The sequence below is a fragment of the Aythya marila genome, assembly GCF_965140915.1.
Source record: "Aythya marila genome assembly, chromosome: 24".
In the NCBI taxonomy this organism is placed as follows: Eukaryota; Metazoa; Chordata; class Aves; order Anseriformes; family Anatidae; genus Aythya; species Aythya marila.
In genome coordinates this window covers 5,248,640-5,265,582 of record NC_139065.1, presented here as the reverse complement: position 1 = coordinate 5,265,582, position 16,943 = coordinate 5,248,640, and the positions used below count along the sequence as shown (strand labels likewise).

At 53.6% G+C, this 16,943-nt stretch overlaps 3 protein-coding genes across 5 annotated transcripts in view; 2 read left to right on the top strand and 1 right to left on the bottom strand.

The window, feature by feature from the left end:
- ILRUN (inflammation and lipid regulator with UBA-like and NBR1-like domains) overlaps positions 1-4,072 on the bottom strand; it is a 33,061-nt gene extending 28,989 nt beyond the window's left edge. The window contains exon 1 of the mRNA XM_082778368.1: positions 3,677-4,072. Coding sequence (XP_082634494.1) covers positions 3,677-3,834 — 158 coding nt within the window. The 5' untranslated portion in view covers positions 3,835-4,072. The remainder of the gene's footprint in view (positions 1-3,676) is intronic.
- A 1,854-nt stretch (positions 4,073-5,926) lies between these two features.
- SNRPC (small nuclear ribonucleoprotein polypeptide C) lies at positions 5,927-11,224 on the top strand. 2 transcript variants are annotated; one of them, XM_082778315.1, is made up of 6 exons: positions 5,927-5,973; positions 6,375-6,417; positions 7,089-7,197; positions 8,561-8,650; positions 9,764-9,868; positions 10,853-11,224. In XM_082778315.1, exons 1-6 carry the CDS (start codon positions 5,966-5,968, stop codon positions 10,975-10,977), a joined length of 480 nt encoding a protein of 159 aa, XP_082634441.1. In that variant the 5' UTR covers positions 5,927-5,965; the 3' UTR covers positions 10,978-11,224. The 2 variants fall into 2 exon arrangements, with proteins under 2 accessions (XP_082634441.1, XP_082634440.1); XM_082778314.1 differs by having other exon boundaries at positions 8,558-8,650.
- Positions 11,225-13,308: 2,084 nt separating this feature from the next.
- Positions 13,309-16,943, top strand: part of BLTP3A (bridge-like lipid transfer protein family member 3A) — a 35,375-nt gene continuing 31,740 nt past the window's right edge. For both annotated transcript variants that reach the window (XM_082778534.1, XM_082778536.1), the window contains exon 1: positions 13,309-13,617. In XM_082778534.1, coding sequence (XP_082634660.1) covers positions 13,574-13,617 — 44 coding nt within the window. In that variant the 5' untranslated portion in view covers positions 13,309-13,573. The remainder of the gene's footprint in view (positions 13,618-16,943) is intronic.

The following is a 16,943-nucleotide window of genomic DNA, read 5'->3' as shown; positions in this document are numbered from 1 at the left end:
CCAACCCCTGCTGCCACGTCAGGGCCACCGTGTGCAGGGCCCAGATAAGATTTGTTCCCCGCTGACCTAACCAACCCCAAAATTTAAGACATAAATGAACACAAAGGCTTTCCAAAAGGGGTTTGGGACGCAGCAGGGTGAGACTGCGGAGCCTGGACAAGCTCGGACATGTCCCCAGCCAGCGCCTGGAACCGCAGCACCCCCCCAAAAACCCTCCTGGGACCCCCCAAAACACCCAGAGGGGAGGGAGCCACAGCACAGGGACCCATTTGCCGGAGGTGGGTTTGATCCCAGACACCGTGGCAGCAAAACGCCCTGCGACTCGGCTGCGGTTCTGCTCCTGAGGAAGAAATATTTCAGGGCCTCGACATCTTTTGGAGCTTGCTCCTGGTTTTAGGCTAAAAGCTCAACCTCTCGGCCAACCTCTGGACCCTTTAATAACCCCAAAAAAACACCGAGGCCCTGAAGCCGTAACAGCAGCCCCTGAAGGACCCGGGCAGCAGGAAGCTGAGCTGGAGCAGGTCAGAACCCCCCGTGCAATTCACAGGAGGCCCAACTCGAGGAAAGCGTTTAAATAACAGGGAAAAAGACATCTCCAAGCGTTTAACCTGTCTTACCTGAAGATCAAAGACCGGCCTCGGAAGCTCAGGATGTGTATGTTCCACCTGAAGCACCTCTGCAGTGTCGCTAATAAAAGCGGCTGGCAGCTTCCTGAGCGCTGCCCTGGCCTGCAAAATGCTTGGAAAGCACAGCGAGCAGCTCGGGGTCAGCTGCAGATGCGGACAGACCTGAAGGCGACCCACAGCTCACATTTCTTCACAACCAACAGGTTCTTTTGCAAGTTATCCGAAAAAAAAAAGCTGTTTTAAAACAATTCATCTCTCCCCAGAAGTGGGGATTCATTTTGATACATCACACACAATTCCTAATGACAGCCCTGGAAACATTCGTTCAAAGCACACCCCAGCTCGGCTCGCTCGCTGTGCTATCTCAAAGGCCTAGAACAAGGAAGTAGCTCCAGGTCTGGTGACTGCATCATTATCATCAAAGAGCCGCCTGCTGCACTCGTGAAAAAAGTTCTTAATTAACCTGTACGAGCGTATCTGAGGAGCACTCGGGCTGCACCTCTCGGCCCTGCTGCGAGCTCCCTCGCCATTTCCTGCGGCCAGACATCGATCCTGGCGTGGAGAGGGAGGAATCACCTCCCAGGAGAGGAGCCGAACCTTTACCAGCAGGAGAAGCGACTCGGCGGTCTCACCCAGAGGGATTTTTGGCAGGGCAGGGCTGCTGATGGAAGATCCAGGCCCTAATTCCTGGGCAAGGAATCAGGAATCAGCCCCCACACGGCGGCACTGCCTGCCACCACCTCGGGTCGCAGCCTGGAGGTGCGCAGCACGACGAAGGGGAGGTGCTGCCAGGAGAGGAAAACGTGGCCGAAGCTTTTTATAACACCAGGGAGCAGGGGCAGAGCGCTCAGGCCGGTATCCCAAGGAGGTGGGAGCTGGAGAACGGGGCAGGAAGACGGCAGGACCGCACGCCGTGGGGTGACAGGCACAGGGGACGGGCGATCCCACGGGGCAGCACCCGAGCATCCTGGCAAGAACACCCACAGCGGGCTGGCAGCACCCCCGGCCGTGCCCGGGCTGCTGAAAGGCAAAACCCCGCCGGGCTCCCAGCCCATTTCGGGAGCAATCACACCGCAGCCTGCGCTAATTTTCGCAGAGCGCTGTATGCGTTACCCCACGTTGTCACATTTCCTTTTACACACCCTCCCACCCATCCAACGAGGCTTATAAACACCGAAAAAACACTAAAAATTTATTGTGTTCCTAGAGCTTTGGCACTGAAGTTGTGAAATGAGAGTTCCTTCGATCATTTCAGATTTTTGACTGTGACTAAAAGATAAAAAATAGTTCTAAGATTGTATTTAAGAAACTGATACTGCGAAAGAAACTAAATATTCCTGGAGAAGAGAACTTCTTCAACACACACGAGGAACATCACAGTTACACACAGCCACCTCGCTAGGAACCCCCAGGTCCTTCCTGGGACTCTGCTGAGGTTTCTGCTCTCCCACGGAACATCACAGGGAAAAACCACACACCAAAACCCTCCAGTATCACCCTGCAAAGCAGTACCTACAGCACAGGTACTCTTATTCCTACTAGCGCCACAACACGAAGGAGGCAGGGAAGCATTTTCTGCTGTGAAACACTTCCCCAACACAAACCCTGCACACTGAAGAGACTCTTTTGCATTTCTCAGCTCACAACGCACGCGGCATTATTTGCTATTCCCTCACTCCCTCTGCAGCTGCACGTCTGCCATCAGGGCTCACTCCAGGTCCGCAGGAAGAGGGAAGGAAGGAGGTTCCCAAGTTGTCTCATGACTATTGATTAGCTCCACAATTCCCTGGAAGCGTTTTCCCTCCCCCAACTGTTGATATCAAGGCCTTCAACTCGGATTCCAAGCTTCGAACCCGAGGCTCCTGGACTTGATGGAAGATCGTTAAAAAAACCTAAGGGCAGTTTAGGTAACTTTTGTTGTGTCTGGAGCACGGCACTCATCCCTCCTGCACCCACAGCGTGAACACACCGTGAGGGTCGGTGCCCTGCACACCACAGCCGGGACCTTTTAAGGTTGCAGGTGGCAACAAGGAGCAGCAATCCCACACCATCCCTTCCCCCTGCGCCCCCCTAACCCCCCTGCTTTTTATTTCCCACCATCAAATCGCATCTTTCCCACATTTTTTCCTCGACTTGCAGCTTCCCTGACTACCTCCGCTTCTCCTTTTTCCCCTGGACAGCGCCGAGGAGCTTTTACAACCTCAAAACACCCCAAAAAGCACAGTTTTTGAAGGCTTGCCCAGCTGACGAGCGGACGCTGCACCTTCACCCAACACCCAGGCAACTTCCCCGCGGAGGCTGAGCCTTTCTGCCCCGCTCTCCCCCCTCCTGCAGACCCCACGGCCGGGCCCTGCCCGCGCCGAGGACGCTCGCCCTCCGTCCCCACGGCAGAGCGGTGCCAGGAGCTGGTCACTGGTTAACAGCCCGCAGCCCTTTGACCCAGGGGCTGCCAACGCCACCAGCACCGGGGGGGGAGGCCGAAAACCGAGCCCCAAGCTTGGAGAAATCCCCCCGGGGGGCTCCCTGCCCGCCTGCCCCCACCCCAGGGCCTCTGCCAGCCACCGGCCTCCCTCCATGGGGCAGGGGCCGGGCAGGACACCCCCTCGGAGGGGGCTCGGGGCAGCCTCCCCCAGCCCTCCTGTGGCCTCCCCGGGCCTCCTCCAGGCCCCTGTGGCCTCCCCTGGGGCCCAACGCCCCCTCGGGCAGCTCGGGGCGGCCTCCCCCGCTCCCTTTGCGGCCTCCCCTTGCCCAGCGGCCTCCCCCAGCCCCCCTCCAGCCTCCCCCTGGCGCCCTGTGGCCTCCCCCAGCCTCACAGCCTCCCCCAGCCCCCCAAGGCCTCCCCGGGTCCCTCTCCAGGCCCTGTGGCCTCCCCCGACCCCGCAGCCTCTCCTCAGCCTCCCCTCGAGCCCGGCGGCCTCCCCATGGCCTCCACGGGCCTCCCCCAACCCCACAGCCACCCCTCAGCCTCCCCCCCAACCCCACGGCCTCCCCCGACCCCACAGCCTCCCCCCGACCCCTCAGCCTCCCCCCGAGCCCCCCCCCGTCCTCACCAGTTGGTCATGTCGAGGAAGAAGGCGCAGCCGGCGGGGCTGAGCTGGAAGCCGAGCAGGCGCTGGAACTCGCCGATCAGCACGTCCTTGTCGGTGGTGCCCAGGCAGCTGAACTTCTGCATCAGCTCCGCGTCCAGGTCCACGTCCATGCCCTCCATGGCTCCTCCGCCGACCACCACCACCCCCCCGGGGCTGCCGCCGCCGCCGCTGCTGCTGCCGCTGCCGCCCCCCCCGGCTGCCGGGGCCGCTCCCGGGGCCGCCGCCGCCGCCGCTCAGCGCCGCATGGGGGCGATGGGGGGGGGGTGAGGGTGTGGGGGGGGGGGAGGTGAGGGCACGGCGGGGGGCGGGCGGGCGGCAGGGGAGGGGGCGCGGGCGTCGGGCGTAGGCACTGCGCATGCGCCGCCCCGCCCCGCGCGCCTTGTGACGCCGCGGCGCGGCGGCCGAGCTGGGGGAGGGGCTAGAGCGCGCGGAAAGAGGGCGTTTAGCCCCGCGCGGCGCGCGCGCCGCGTGACGTCGGCCCCCCACGCCGGCGAATGGGAGGCGAGAGATTTGCATGCGCCCCGCCCTCCTCCCCCCCCCGCCGCGCGCGCGCTGCCATATATGGGAGGCGGCGCGGGGAGGAGAGCGAGAGTGTTTGTGGATGCGGGAGCGGTCACGTGACGGGAGGCGATGGGGCGTGGCGAGGCGCAAAGGCTGCCGGGATGGCGACGGGTTGGGGGGGGGGGGGCATGGGCCTCGCGGCCTGGAATTTTCCTCAAATCGTCGTTTTTCGCCTCAATTCCGCTCCTCGCTGTGGGTCCGGCGGTCCTGGGCCTCAGCAGTGCGAATCCTGGCTGTTGAGGAAGGCAGAAGCCTCCCTGGCAGTGCTGGGGGGCACAAACTAAGAAAATAAAGGCTCTGTTGTACAAATTTAGCATGTTATTGTAAATAAACAAGGTTTTCCCTCAATCAAGCGCGCTGCCTTACCTGAGGTGTCCCTGTCCTAAGCCACATCCCGGCTCGGCTGGGGGTTACAGGAGCTCCACGTGCAGTTCGCACAGCAAGCACTGGGGCACTGGGGGGGCGCGGGACTGCCCCAGGCGAAGGGCACGGCGCCCTCATGGTGCCCAAATCGTGTTTCTGGTGAGCGGGTGGAAGGGTTTGTGGTACCGTGGAGGAAGACGGGTGTAAATGAGGCTGGAAGTCACAGCGGGGGCTGGGCAGCAAAACATGCAGGAAGGTCTCAGGGCAAACGAACACCCCCGGTATTGCTGCATGGTGCTGGTTGGGTGCCCACTCAGTGAGTAACAGAGGCCGTGGTGATTCAGTTGGGCCTGGACGATGCTGGGCTCATGAGGTCGCAGCTGTTTGGGTGAGGGCAGGGCCTGTGGTGCCATTCTGCAGGTGCAGAAACCAGCCCAGCTTTGCTGCAGCTCCTGTGCCAGGCCCAGCAGGGATACACAGCACCAACCACCCAGCTGCCTCCTGCCCTATTCCCAGACAGCGCCTGGCTTCATCCCCAGCCCCACGGTGCCCCACAGGACTCACAACCCACATGGTTGTGTTTCATGTGAGGAGAGCTTTGCCCAGTGGCGCTGAAACAAGCACAAACAAGGCTCCTGGTGCAGCCCCCAAGCAGCCTGCTGCCCCCAGGCTGCTTCTGGCAGCCATTAGCAGCCTGGCCCTGCTCCCTGCCCAACACCAAGCCCCTTTTTGTGGGCTCCCCAGGCCAAGGCGGTGCTCAAGGAGAGGTTGGGGCTGGTGCTTGGGGACACGGCTCAGTGGGGACAGTGGTGGCAGGGGGTGCTTGGAGCAGGTGACCCTGGAGGGCTTCTCCAACCCTAATGATTGTGTGATTGAGGGCCATGGAGCGAGTGCTGAGGAGGGTGCTGAGGTGACTGGGGACTGTTTTATGAGGCCAGGCGGGGAGGACTGGGCCTGCTTAGCCTGGAAAAGAGAAGGCTGAGGGGAAACCTCGTCAATGTGCACAAACATCCCAGGGCAGGGTGTGGGGGGATGGAGCTGCCCCCTTTTCTGTGCCCTGAGCTGCCAGCCCCAGCACAGGCAGCCCCCAGGGCTCCTCCTGGAGCTCCCAACCCCCCCCCACAGGGATCCCAAATCTCCCCCAGCCCCGGGCCGGGCACTAAAGCAGCGGGGAAGGCGAAGGCCGCCCCGCGGGCCTCTTCTGTCCCTCGGTGGCCACCGTTCGGCGCGGAGCCGGCCGGGGGTGAGCGGCGGAAGGGGCGGTGCGGGGGGGGGGCGGCACTTCCGGGCGGCTCCGGTGGCGGGGAGCGGGGAGCGGGGAGCGCCATGCCCAAGTGAGACCCGGGGGGGGGCGCGGGGGTCCTGGGCCTGGCTGGGGGGAATTGGGGGTCCCCAGGGGGTCCCCAGGTTCGGTTGGGGGCAGCTCAGGGGTCCCTGGGTCCGGTTGTGGGGGGGTTCGGGGGTCCCCGGGCCTTGTTGTGGGGGGCTCGGGGGGTCCCGGACCCGGTTGTGGGGGGGTTTTGGGGGGGGTTCGGGGGGCCTGGGCTCGGTCTGGGGGGTCTCGGGGGTCCCGTGTCGGCCCCGTGTCCCTGCTGGAGGGGATTCCGCTCTCTGGTAGTGTGAGGGGGTAAGGGGGAAGGGTTCCAGGGCAGCCCAGCGCCCCCAAAGACCCCTGGGGAGCCCCCGCGGCACGGAGCGGTGTCCCCGGTCAGTAACGGGCCTTCTGCCTCCGCAGGTTTTACTGTGACTACTGCGACACGTACCTCACCCACGACTCGGTAAGCGCCCACCTTCAGCTGTCACCTGCCTCTGGGTTCAAGTGTGTGGAAATAGAACTTGGGCAGGCTACAAATGGGCTGTCTGAGGCAGTGAGGTGTGCTGCCTGCTTGTCTGTAAGCCATATCTGCAGGGATTCGTTTAGATCTGCATTAATTCATATTAAGCGTGTGTAAAATAAACCCCACATCCCAAGCAACTCAAAAGCCCAAGTAAGAGTAAGTAGAGTAAGCACAAGCTACTCAAAATACCAAGGTGTTCCACTGGTTTGTTGGTAAGTAACGAACCTTTGGCGTTAATTTATCTGTGCGATCACGTGCACATGAAATAAACCCTGCAGAGACTAAACCCAGGTTGTTTGAAATACTGTGACGTCCTGCTTGAAAAGGAGACAGGAACAGGAGGGACTAGAGTCTGGCTAGCACTCACCAATCCTGGGTGTCACGGTGGGAGGCAGCTGGCTTGGTGTCAGTGCAGCCTCACCTGAAAACTTGGCTCGATGCTTGTCGTTTGTACGTGAGGGCACGGCACAGCGCCTGGCCTCTGAGTGTATGCAGAAACCAAGCAGTTCTGTGCTTCCAGAGAGAATACGTTTAAGTTTTACCAAAGTTCCCAGTAAACTGTGATTTTATGTGATGTTATATAAACTCTGAGTTTACATCATTTTCCTCAGCCCTCTGTGAGAAAAACCCACTGCAGTGGCCGAAAGCACAAAGAGAATGTGAAGGACTACTACCAGAAATGGATGGAGGAGCAAGCCCAGAGCCTGATTGATAAAACAAGTAAGGCGAATCCTTTTGTGATCTTCGTTTGCTTTGCTGTTACTGCTCTCTGTCCTCCAAGTTCTTTTCTTCCTATTTTCCCTGCTGGTTCTTTATCAGCTCCCTGGTGGTTCTTTGTTCTGTGACTTGTGAATAAGAGTGTCACTTGGGATTTGAATCTTGACCTTGTCTGAGTGTGGGTTCCCATGTAAGAGGCTGCAAGGACTCGTTGCAGGCAGGCATTGCTGTGCTGCGGCTGAGGGTTGTAGCTCCCCTCACATTTAGCACTGCCAGCAGTGTCGTACGAGCTCGCGTAGCACAAGGCTGTGGGGTAGGGGCATGTGGCTGGGGGTTTAGAGCAAGAGCCCTCTTGGGGTGTTGGTTTTTAAACAAACTTCCTTAAATTCCAAGGACAGTCTCCTCAAGTACAACGTTTTTGCTAGCAAGCCTTCATGAGAAGAGGCTTGTGGAACAAATTTGTTCTAGGTGTTCCACCAGATCTGATAGCAGGTTTTTAGCTCCTTCATTTAAAAAGAGAAATAAGACATCCCTCTAGGGCTTAAACTTATTTTATTTTTGCTTCTGTTGGTAGTAGCACTTCTATGTAAAGAGCGTGAATAAGAAAACCAGAAGGTAGGAAAATGGACATTAAAATGTATGAAATGTTGTGGGTTATTTACGTATTCTAGTTGCTTGACCTCAGCTCTCAAGGGATGTTGATTTTTTTCCTCTCTTGCTATTGTAGGCTTGAATAAAGTGCAAAATGTTTCCTCTGTCAGTTTATGGGGTTCTCTTCTTCTCACTTGTTCTCTAAATAATGTTTTTTTCCTCTCTGAATGGGACAAAAACAAGTGCCAGGTTAACCTTATGGCAACTTCCTTTCTTTAGCTGCTTCCAGCTTTCACGTCTTTTGCCTTCCTCTTGGTCAATTCAGGTCTTCTGAATTTCTTCTTTTCCCTTTCTCGTTAGATCTTTTTCATGCTTTTTGTCACCTGCCTAAGTCACTGGCCTATTTCATGATAACATGGATTAATTTAATGATCCTAGGTGAAAGTTACAGCTGCAAATCATGTGATATATTTTCTCTACTATCCACCTTCCAGCTAGGTGTGTGAAATTCATCCTGGAGCTCTCTAGTCTCAGCTGGAGTAATTACTGTAATAACTGTCTTCAAGAATATCAGGTGCTTCCATCTTGACAAGCAGTGTAAACCAGGGATTTGTTCCAGAGTAAGAACAAATGAGTGTGCACCATGACGTTAAGTATGTTCTGAATGCTTGGCATGAGAAGGAACGTTGACACAGGAGCTTCCTCTGCTTAGTAACTATTTTTTCTTCTGGGATTCTTTCTCTTTTTTTTTCTTTTTTTTTCCCCCCCAATGTAGCGGCTGCATTCCAGCAAGGGAAAATTCCACCGACGCCGTTCTCAGCGCCACCCCCTGGAGGAGCCATGATACCGCCCCCTCCCAGCATCCGTAAGTCTCTGCTTCTGGCGGTGAGGGCAGACCTTCTGAGAGGTGGAGTTTCACAGAATGCTAGGGACTAGCAGGGACCTTGAAAAATCATCTACTGCAATCCCCCTGCCGGAGCAGGAACACCTAGGTCAGGTCACACAGGAACACGTCCAGCTGGGTTCTGAATGTCTCCAGAGAAGGAGACTCCACAACCCCCCTGGGCAGCCTGTTCTGGTGTTCTGTCACCCTCACCATGAAAAAGTTTTATCTCATTTAAGCAGAACCTCCTGTGTGCCAGCTTGCACCCACTGCCCCTTGTCCTATCACTGGGTGTCACCAAGAAGAGCCTGGCTCCATCCCCCTGATATTCACCCTTTACACATTTATAAACATCAATAAGGTCACCCCTCAGTCTCCTCTTCTCCAAGCCAAAGAGACCCAGCTCCCTCAGCCTTCCCTCATAAGGGAGATGCTCCCCTCCCTTAATCACCCCTGTGGCTCTGCACTGGGCTCTCTCAAGCAGGTTCCTTGCCCTTTAACTGAGGGGCCTAGAGCTGGATGCAATTAAAAAAAAAAAAAGTCCTTTTAGCTTGAAATCAAGCAAAAAATGTTGAGGTTGCGAATATCAAAATGTAATAGAATGCACTGTAAGAGTGTTTCTTCAATCTTCTTTAATCTTCAGCTGATTTCATTAGTGCTGAGCACTTCAATGGAACTGTGCTCTCATTGCCTCGTAGCTGCTGTGTAGATAGCTTCATGTACATTGCAGTACAGTGGGGTTTTTCTTTCTTTTTTTTTTTTTTTTTTTTAAGAATATAGTAGGATTGATAACCTTGTCTTGCACTTTGGTTGGCAAACTGCTGCGATCCCTTTCTGCACAGAGAGCCATGCTGTGGGAAGTGGCAGTTTATCTGCAGTAGATATGCAGAGCTGGAAATAATAGCGAGCGTATTCTTCCTCCAATTCACTTTTTTGTCACCCGCAGTAAAGGTTAAAACTAAAAACGAAGGCAGACAATTGCAAAACAATCAAGGTCCTCTTAATTACTAAAACCTCCTGTAAAGCTTAACTCTTTCACACTGTTGATGAATGTGAGAGCGGGCGGATGTGTAACCGATTTGTGTCTGTGTTCAGCTGGTCCCCCCAGGCCTGGCATGATGCCAGCCCCTCATATGGGTGGGCCACCAATGATGCCAATGATGGGCCCGCCTCCACCCGGAATGATGCCTGTTGGACCTGGTAAGTCTGCAAATGAGTCTTCTCTTCAGAACAGAGCAGTCTGACAGCTGCTAATTTAAGTTCCTTTGCTGCTTGTTGAGAGCGCTTGCTAGTCCTGGCATGCGGTTGAAATTACTGCCTTGGTAAATTGCAGTTTTCCTACTTTTGGTCTTAGTCTTTACTTGTTTAGGTATTCCATCGTTGCAACACTTACATTTTTGCACAAGAGATGCATTTCAGCAGTAGATGAATTTTATTGTTTAAAATGTCTTAAAATAATGTGTTCCAGAGAACACGTGCCTTAAAAAGGTTTTTCTGTACAGCAAAGGTAAACTGAAACGTCTTGATCTATTCCGCTTTTGAGCTTATTGGCATTTGAAGAGTTCTCAGAGGACGTTTGTTGAAGCACTTACTGGAACAAATCTAAAGGAATATACATGTGCACACCAAAAGTAGGGAAATGTATTTGCAATTATTGCTGGTAGAAACTGTTCTTTAAGTGTTCTTTTTTTAAAAAGGCACAAAATATGTGCATGGGCTGGGATATGAGGCAGTGTCTGACAATAAATGGAGAAGCTGGATGGAAACCACTCTCTCAGTGCTTTTTGGTTAAGCACCTGCTTTTCATGGCTGATGCCATTACCCAGTTCTAAGAAGCATGCTGGGCCTTTTTCAAACACTAAATTGGAAGATTTTGCAGTACAGTGTTCCAAATGAACTTTCCAATGCAGTAATTAACCTAGTGTCTCTTTTGAGTGGTTGAAATAATATATCAGTGAATATTGTCAAAACTGGGCATATAACCCAGGAACTTGATTCTTCCTCTACTAAAATTGCTGGTATCCTTCAGGGAAACGTAATCCATCTCAGACAGGTTCTGGATCACAGCTTACACGCGTGCAAAGTGAAAGTTCCCTGGAGGCTGTGGAGAAATGTGCACACTCCCTGCAGCTTTTCCAAAGCTCCCCAGAGCTTATCTGTAATGTATTTTCCTTCCTCCTGTAGCTCCAGGGATGAGGCCACCGATGGGAGGACACATGCCAATGATGCCAGGGCCCCCAATGATGAGACCGCCCTCAAGACCCATGATGGTGCCAACCAGGCCAGGCATGACTCGTCCAGACAGATAAAGGTGGAAATGGAGCTCCGTGGCTTTTTTCATTTTATGATCTTCCACATGCTAAAATGCTGTAGACTTATGTCCCGAGGTTTTTATATGAAACCAGTGTGTAGAGGAAATCTGCTGTTGTTTCAAATTGCAGACGGTTTGACCTAGATGCACACTGGGCTGATGCTTTTGTAACTGGTCTGGTTTTTGTTTTTGTTTTATTTTCCCCCACTGAAATAAAACATTGATGATGGTTTACATGTGGAGAATCTGACTCTTACTCTGTGTATTTTTTCTGTCTGGCAGAATATAAGTTATAATTGCACCCTCTCTACCTGACTAGCGCTGAACTTCTACTTAGTTATATTTTTTCCTAAGTCCTCTGATACATTTTTTTCATGTTATACCCCTGGAGAGAAATATCAGTATCTGTATTCTGAATTCTGAATTTCAAAACAAGTGTACACATTTTTAATTAGAACAAAAATGTAACACTAAAAAAAGTGCAGTGATATCTAACTGAGGAGACAGCAAGATGATGTTAATCTGTAACACAAAATAGGATGAATTTAATAAAATGCTGATCCTTCATTGAGGGAAACAAAGAGAAGCTGTTAAAAGGTTGATTCTTACAATAAGGTATTGTAGTTAGTGTCTTGATTTGTTGGTTTGTCTGAAAACCATGTTTTTGCTTTGTTGTTGCTACTGAGGCGTTTGTGTGAACCTAAGTTATCAGAGCTGATCAGATACTGTTGAGTCAGTAGCTATTAATGCCCAGTTTTCTTCTCATCAAGGAATGTGATGTTGAAGACATTTTCCAAGGCCCCTTTTTTGAAAGGGCTTTGCTTTTTGATGAGCTCTGCTTAATGCAGGTGTACAACTCCAAATGGGTTGAAAGAATTTATTCTGTTTGCATAACCAACTGCTCTGTGCATGTCGGTTGTCATCTGTTTCAATAGGCAGAATTTTCCAACTCATTCTTGGCATATTTGTATCCGATACAAAAGTGTGGGAGTAATTTGCATCTTAGAGGAAAGTGTTTGGTCAGCAGAACTGCAAGGGTTCTTCTCCTGAGCTGCTGTCTGCTCTAGGACAGGACAGTTGAATCAGATGAGACTTTATTTGAGGAGCTCATGCTTTGAAGGCGTCTATAAAGCACGTTGTGTAGCTGAGACATCAAATATTTAATTGCCCAATATTTAATAGGTGTGTTCAACAAACATTGAGATGAGGCAGAAGTTAGAGGATGTTTCTGCAATAAAATACACTAACCCTGCTAATGAATACAAGAGAAAAATCCTCTGCAGCATCCCAGTGCCTAGCCCAAGCCTGTGTTTCTCTGCTGTTCTGTAGTGGACTTGTGCAGTGCACAGCACTAGCAGGCCGGACAGGTGCCAGGTTCTTATAGCATTCATCGATGTCTCTTGGGGAAAACTAAGCAGGAGCCACTGATGATCACCACTGACCTCTGATAAAAATATTCTGCTGGAGTTGTCCCCCCACCATCCCGCTATCAGATTAAAACAACGTGTGTAGCCAAGTACAAAGCACATGGCTCTCTTGTTAGAGGATTGACTGATCAGTTTAATGCCCCAGTGCCTTATTTGAAGAACAATGTCATCATTTATGTGGGGCTGCTTTTGTTGGGCATAGCCTTGGAGGCAAAATGCTCCTTTGTAGTACAGCCTGCAATCTCTTGGCATGTGAAATGGCCCAACTCCTTGTCATCCGTCAAAGGGTTACAACACAACCACAAAATGAGTAGCACAGAAACTGCTTGAACTGAGGCATTTTCTTCATTCCAGCAGCCTCACCGGTTACCTTGTTTTATGCTGAATGCTTTTTTTGACTTTTTTTTCCGACATTTAAAGGTTATTTTTGGCTGTCCTGAGATAGTCTCACACCTCTTTGTGTTCACCCTGAAGCCTACAGCTACATGAGAGGAAGCTGTGGGGAGCTGGGGGTTGTCTCTGCTCACAGATAACCAGGGACAGGAGCAGAGGGAACGGCCTGGAGCTGTGCCAGGGGAGGTTGAGGTGGGCAATGAGGAGCCATTTCTGCTCAGACAGAGCGGGCAGGCGTTGGGACGGGTTGCCCAGGGAGGTGGGGGAGTCCCCGTCCCTGGGGGGGCTCCAGGAGAGGTTGGGGCTGGTGCTTGGGGACACGGCTCGGTGGGGACAGTGGTGGGGGGGTGCTTGGAGCAGGTGACCCTGGGGGGCTCCTCCACCCCTGCTGACCGTGTGATTCTAAGCCCAGCTTTGTCCCTGTCGAGGGGAGGTTCCTCAGCTGTTGTGTGAATTTTTCCACCCGCTGTGGAAACGGAGCCGCGAGCAGGGAGCTGCGGGCCGCCCGCCCTCACCCTGTCCCCCTCCGGCCTCCCCGGGGCGTGGAGGACGAGCCCGGCCCGAGCCCTGCCCGAGGCCGCGGTGCTGCCAGCGCTGCCCCCGGTGCCTTCAGCCCCCGGGGGGGCTCGGGCCGAGCCCGGTGGGGCCGGCAGGGGGCGAGCGGGAGGCGGCGGCCGGGGCGGAGCGGGCCGGGAGGAGGAGGAGGAGGCGGCGGCGGAGCGGCGATGGAGCCCCGCCGGCCTCAGCGCTGAGCCTCCCCCCCCCGTGTGAGGCATGGCCGGCCTCATCAAGAAGCAGATCCTGAAGCACCTGTCCCGGTGAGGCGCCCGCAGCCCCTTCCCCGTGGGGCTGGGGGGGGGTTCAGGGGGGGAGGCACGGGGCTGGAGGCCGGGGGGAGCTGAGGGGGGAGGCCCTGCCCTGCCCTGCCCTGCCCCGCCGGCCTCCCCTCGGGGGGCTCCGGGCGCTGTGCGGCTCCCCCCGGGGCTGGTGCTGCCTCCTGGGGGGCGGCTGTGGAGCCTGGGGGGGCGTTTGGAAACCCTGGGGAGGTTTGGAAACCTTCCTGGGAGGCTGAGCGAGGGGAAAAGCCCCCCCAAAAAAACGAGGGGAGAAGGAAGGGGGTGCCGCGCCCCAGGAGGAGCAGGATGGATGTGCCCAGGCACTTGGCTTTGGGTGTTTTTGAGGCTGTCGTGGCGTTTCCAGCCGAGTTCATGACAGGCACCAGGAGGTACACTGAACAGGACCGCGGGGTGGTTGCGCTTTGTACCCGAGCCTGGCGTTCGGGAAGTGTGGCTCCTCGGTGTGGCTGACCTTGGCCGAGTCACGGTGCCTCAGTTTCCCCGAGGAAAACCAAGGCCAGGAGCTGCGGGACCGCCACGCTTCGCTTCGTGCCCCACGGCCGCGGGCACGGCCTCCCCCTGCAGTGCCGAAAGACCGGAGTGACGTGACGACACGTAAAGAGCTGGAGGGTGCTGACGGAGGCGCAGCATTGCACGCTGCTTTCCTCCTCTCTGCCTTCTGAGCTGCAGACGATCACGTCCTATCTATTTTTTAATCTGTTTTTTCTGGTGGGGAAGCGATTGCGCAGGGCTGCAGTGACTTCAGCAGGGTTACAGGGTGACAGTGCTGGAGCAAGGAGTCAGACCCTGCGTGTCCTGGCTCTCTGAGGCCGTATTGTCCCAGCTGCTCGGAGGCTGGCAGTAAATCCTGACGGTTTCTGGGTCCTCAGAAGAATCCCTGCGAACTTTAAGCGAGCAGTCTCCTCGGTGAAGTGCCCGTCTGCGGCGGTTCTGACTCACTAGTTGCTCAGTGCTCCAGCTCGCCAGGCACGGCACCGAAGCGGAGTGCAGCAGAGCCTGCTGCGAGGCTTGTTCAGTGCACTAATTTGAGGGAATTTCTGCTAGATCTGATGTCACAAATCTCCAAGCTTTCTGTCTCATTCCACCTCAAAGCAGCACGTCATGCTTATTGCGGGTTCAGTCACCTTGTCGGGAGGCACAGAAGCGTTTGTAACGGGGAGAGGCAGATGAGAGCAGTTGTTAATGGTCTCTTAAAAGAGCTCAGCTTTATTCCTCGGTACCACTTCGAGGACTAAAGGTGCCTGTGCTGTTCTTTTACATGATTCTCTTTCTTCTAGGTTAGTTGCTGGTGGTTTTAGTCCTCTTAATCTTTTTATTTAGTTCTGTTTTTTCAGTCTGCCTTATCTTGCACTTTCCCACTCCAAGTGCCCCCTTTCTTCCCTACAGCCCTGCCGGTTGTGGTGTCTGTTGTCTGCGTTCCTCTTTGCATGTGGTCTGGGGAGAGCAGGAGGTCACAACAAATCCTGGGGCTTTACCTGTTTTCCTGCCAGCTGAACTTGCTCTGCCGTTTGCGGTGGTTGGTCTGATCCTGCCCCTCTCTTGCATAAGTACTGTGGATGCTTTGCAGAAACGCGTTTTGAACACAGATTAGTGTGTAAAAAAACACGATGCTTTTCCATTCCCATTTCGTTTCCTCCAAACACCTCAGCTTCACACTCCCTTTGGGTTTTTCTTTCAGCTCTGCTCATTTGCCCGGAAGAATTTTGCTACTGAATCATTAATCTGCCTTTATTTTCTGCTTTCAATTTGCATATGAAATAATTCCTTGTTCCTTTTGTTATGTCTTCGTTTGAAGCCGTTTCTGCATGGGGTGTGTTTTTGTTCCTGCTCTATCTGGAAATTTGCAAGGAAGGGATCAGAGAGGCAGAAAGATCAGGGAAATATGAAAGAGTTATTTCACACCAACTGTTCAGATTAAATGAGCCTCATGCATGTCAAATAGGATGACAGGGGTCACTTGCAGAGATCTGTAAAGCTGGGTTTGGCCACCGGTGACAGAGCCGAGTTACGAACATCTTTTATAACGCTCAGCCTGTGTCGGGTGTTAGCAGCTTAAATTCCTAGAACAGAAGAACCTAAAATCTTGCATCGCTTCCACCATCTGTGCTTTTCAGTCTTTTGTCCTATTTTTAGCTTGGAAAAGAAAACAGATTAGGTGGTTTTTACTTTTGGGTTCTTCTGCTGGCTGCAGCATTTGGGCTGCGTGTTCTGCAGGAGGTGTTTCTATCCCAGCGAACCCGCTACGGCTGGAAGAAAGGGCCCTGAGAATGGGCTTGCTGAAGCATCAGCTGCTTGGTGTGTGTTTGAACCTGAATGTTTTGAATGCCTCCGAGGCTACAAGAGCAGTACTTCAGTTGTGTTTACCAGGCTGTAATTATTCATGAAAGCGATTGCTTTAAAATAAAAGCAGTGATTTGACTTTTCCTCTTCCTGGTTTGGTTTGAAAGAAGCCTCTTTTTACTGTATTTTCTTCAGCTGTAGGGAGCACTATTAAAAAAATCTCGTGGTTTTATAAAGGTGGTATTTATCCCCCTTTGGTAAACAGGGAAACTGAGGCAATATGGACTGCCCAAATGTACTCAATGTAACGCTTCAGGGCTTCAGAGTTCTCAGCACTGTAGTGGAAATCCGTATCAAAATGCTGTTTGTTTAATTGCATCAGGAAGCTTTAACTCGCTGCTGCATCTGACAACTGTCTCGTGACAATTTTATTGCATGCACTAAAACATGTGAGCTTCTGGAGAGTCGTTATAACTCCAGCCTGATAGGCCATCCAGTTCGGCACGTTACCTGGTTTCCAGAGGAAAAGCAACGTGTAATCCCTATGTTTGGAAGAAAATAATAAAATGTAGGTGGAGAAAATAGATAATAGCTTTGTATGCTCTAATTCCAAAGGGCCAGCCTGAAAGAGCCACTGAGTCAGAAGGCTCTGACGGCAAGGAAAGCTGTGTCAGCAGGGAGCTGGGTGCGGTGCTTGGGAAGGGGAAGGAGACCCCGCTGGATTTGGCTTTGGCAGTGCCCTGGAGAGCTGCAGCTGAAAGGGAGCTTCAGGTGTCTGAGAGCAGGGTGAGGAAGCAGCAGAGGAGAAACAGGAGAGCGAGCAAAGTTGGCTGAGATACCATCAGCACTGAGTCACTGAGAAAATACGGAGGAAAAACAAGAGGGGAAATTAGACCTGTTCACCGAGGGAGGAGGGCAGCGCTTGAGCCACCGCTTCAGCAGCTAGGCTGGGTGCTGACAGATGTGAGCAGCAGACATAGAGGTGATGGCGGGCTGCTCCTTTTGTT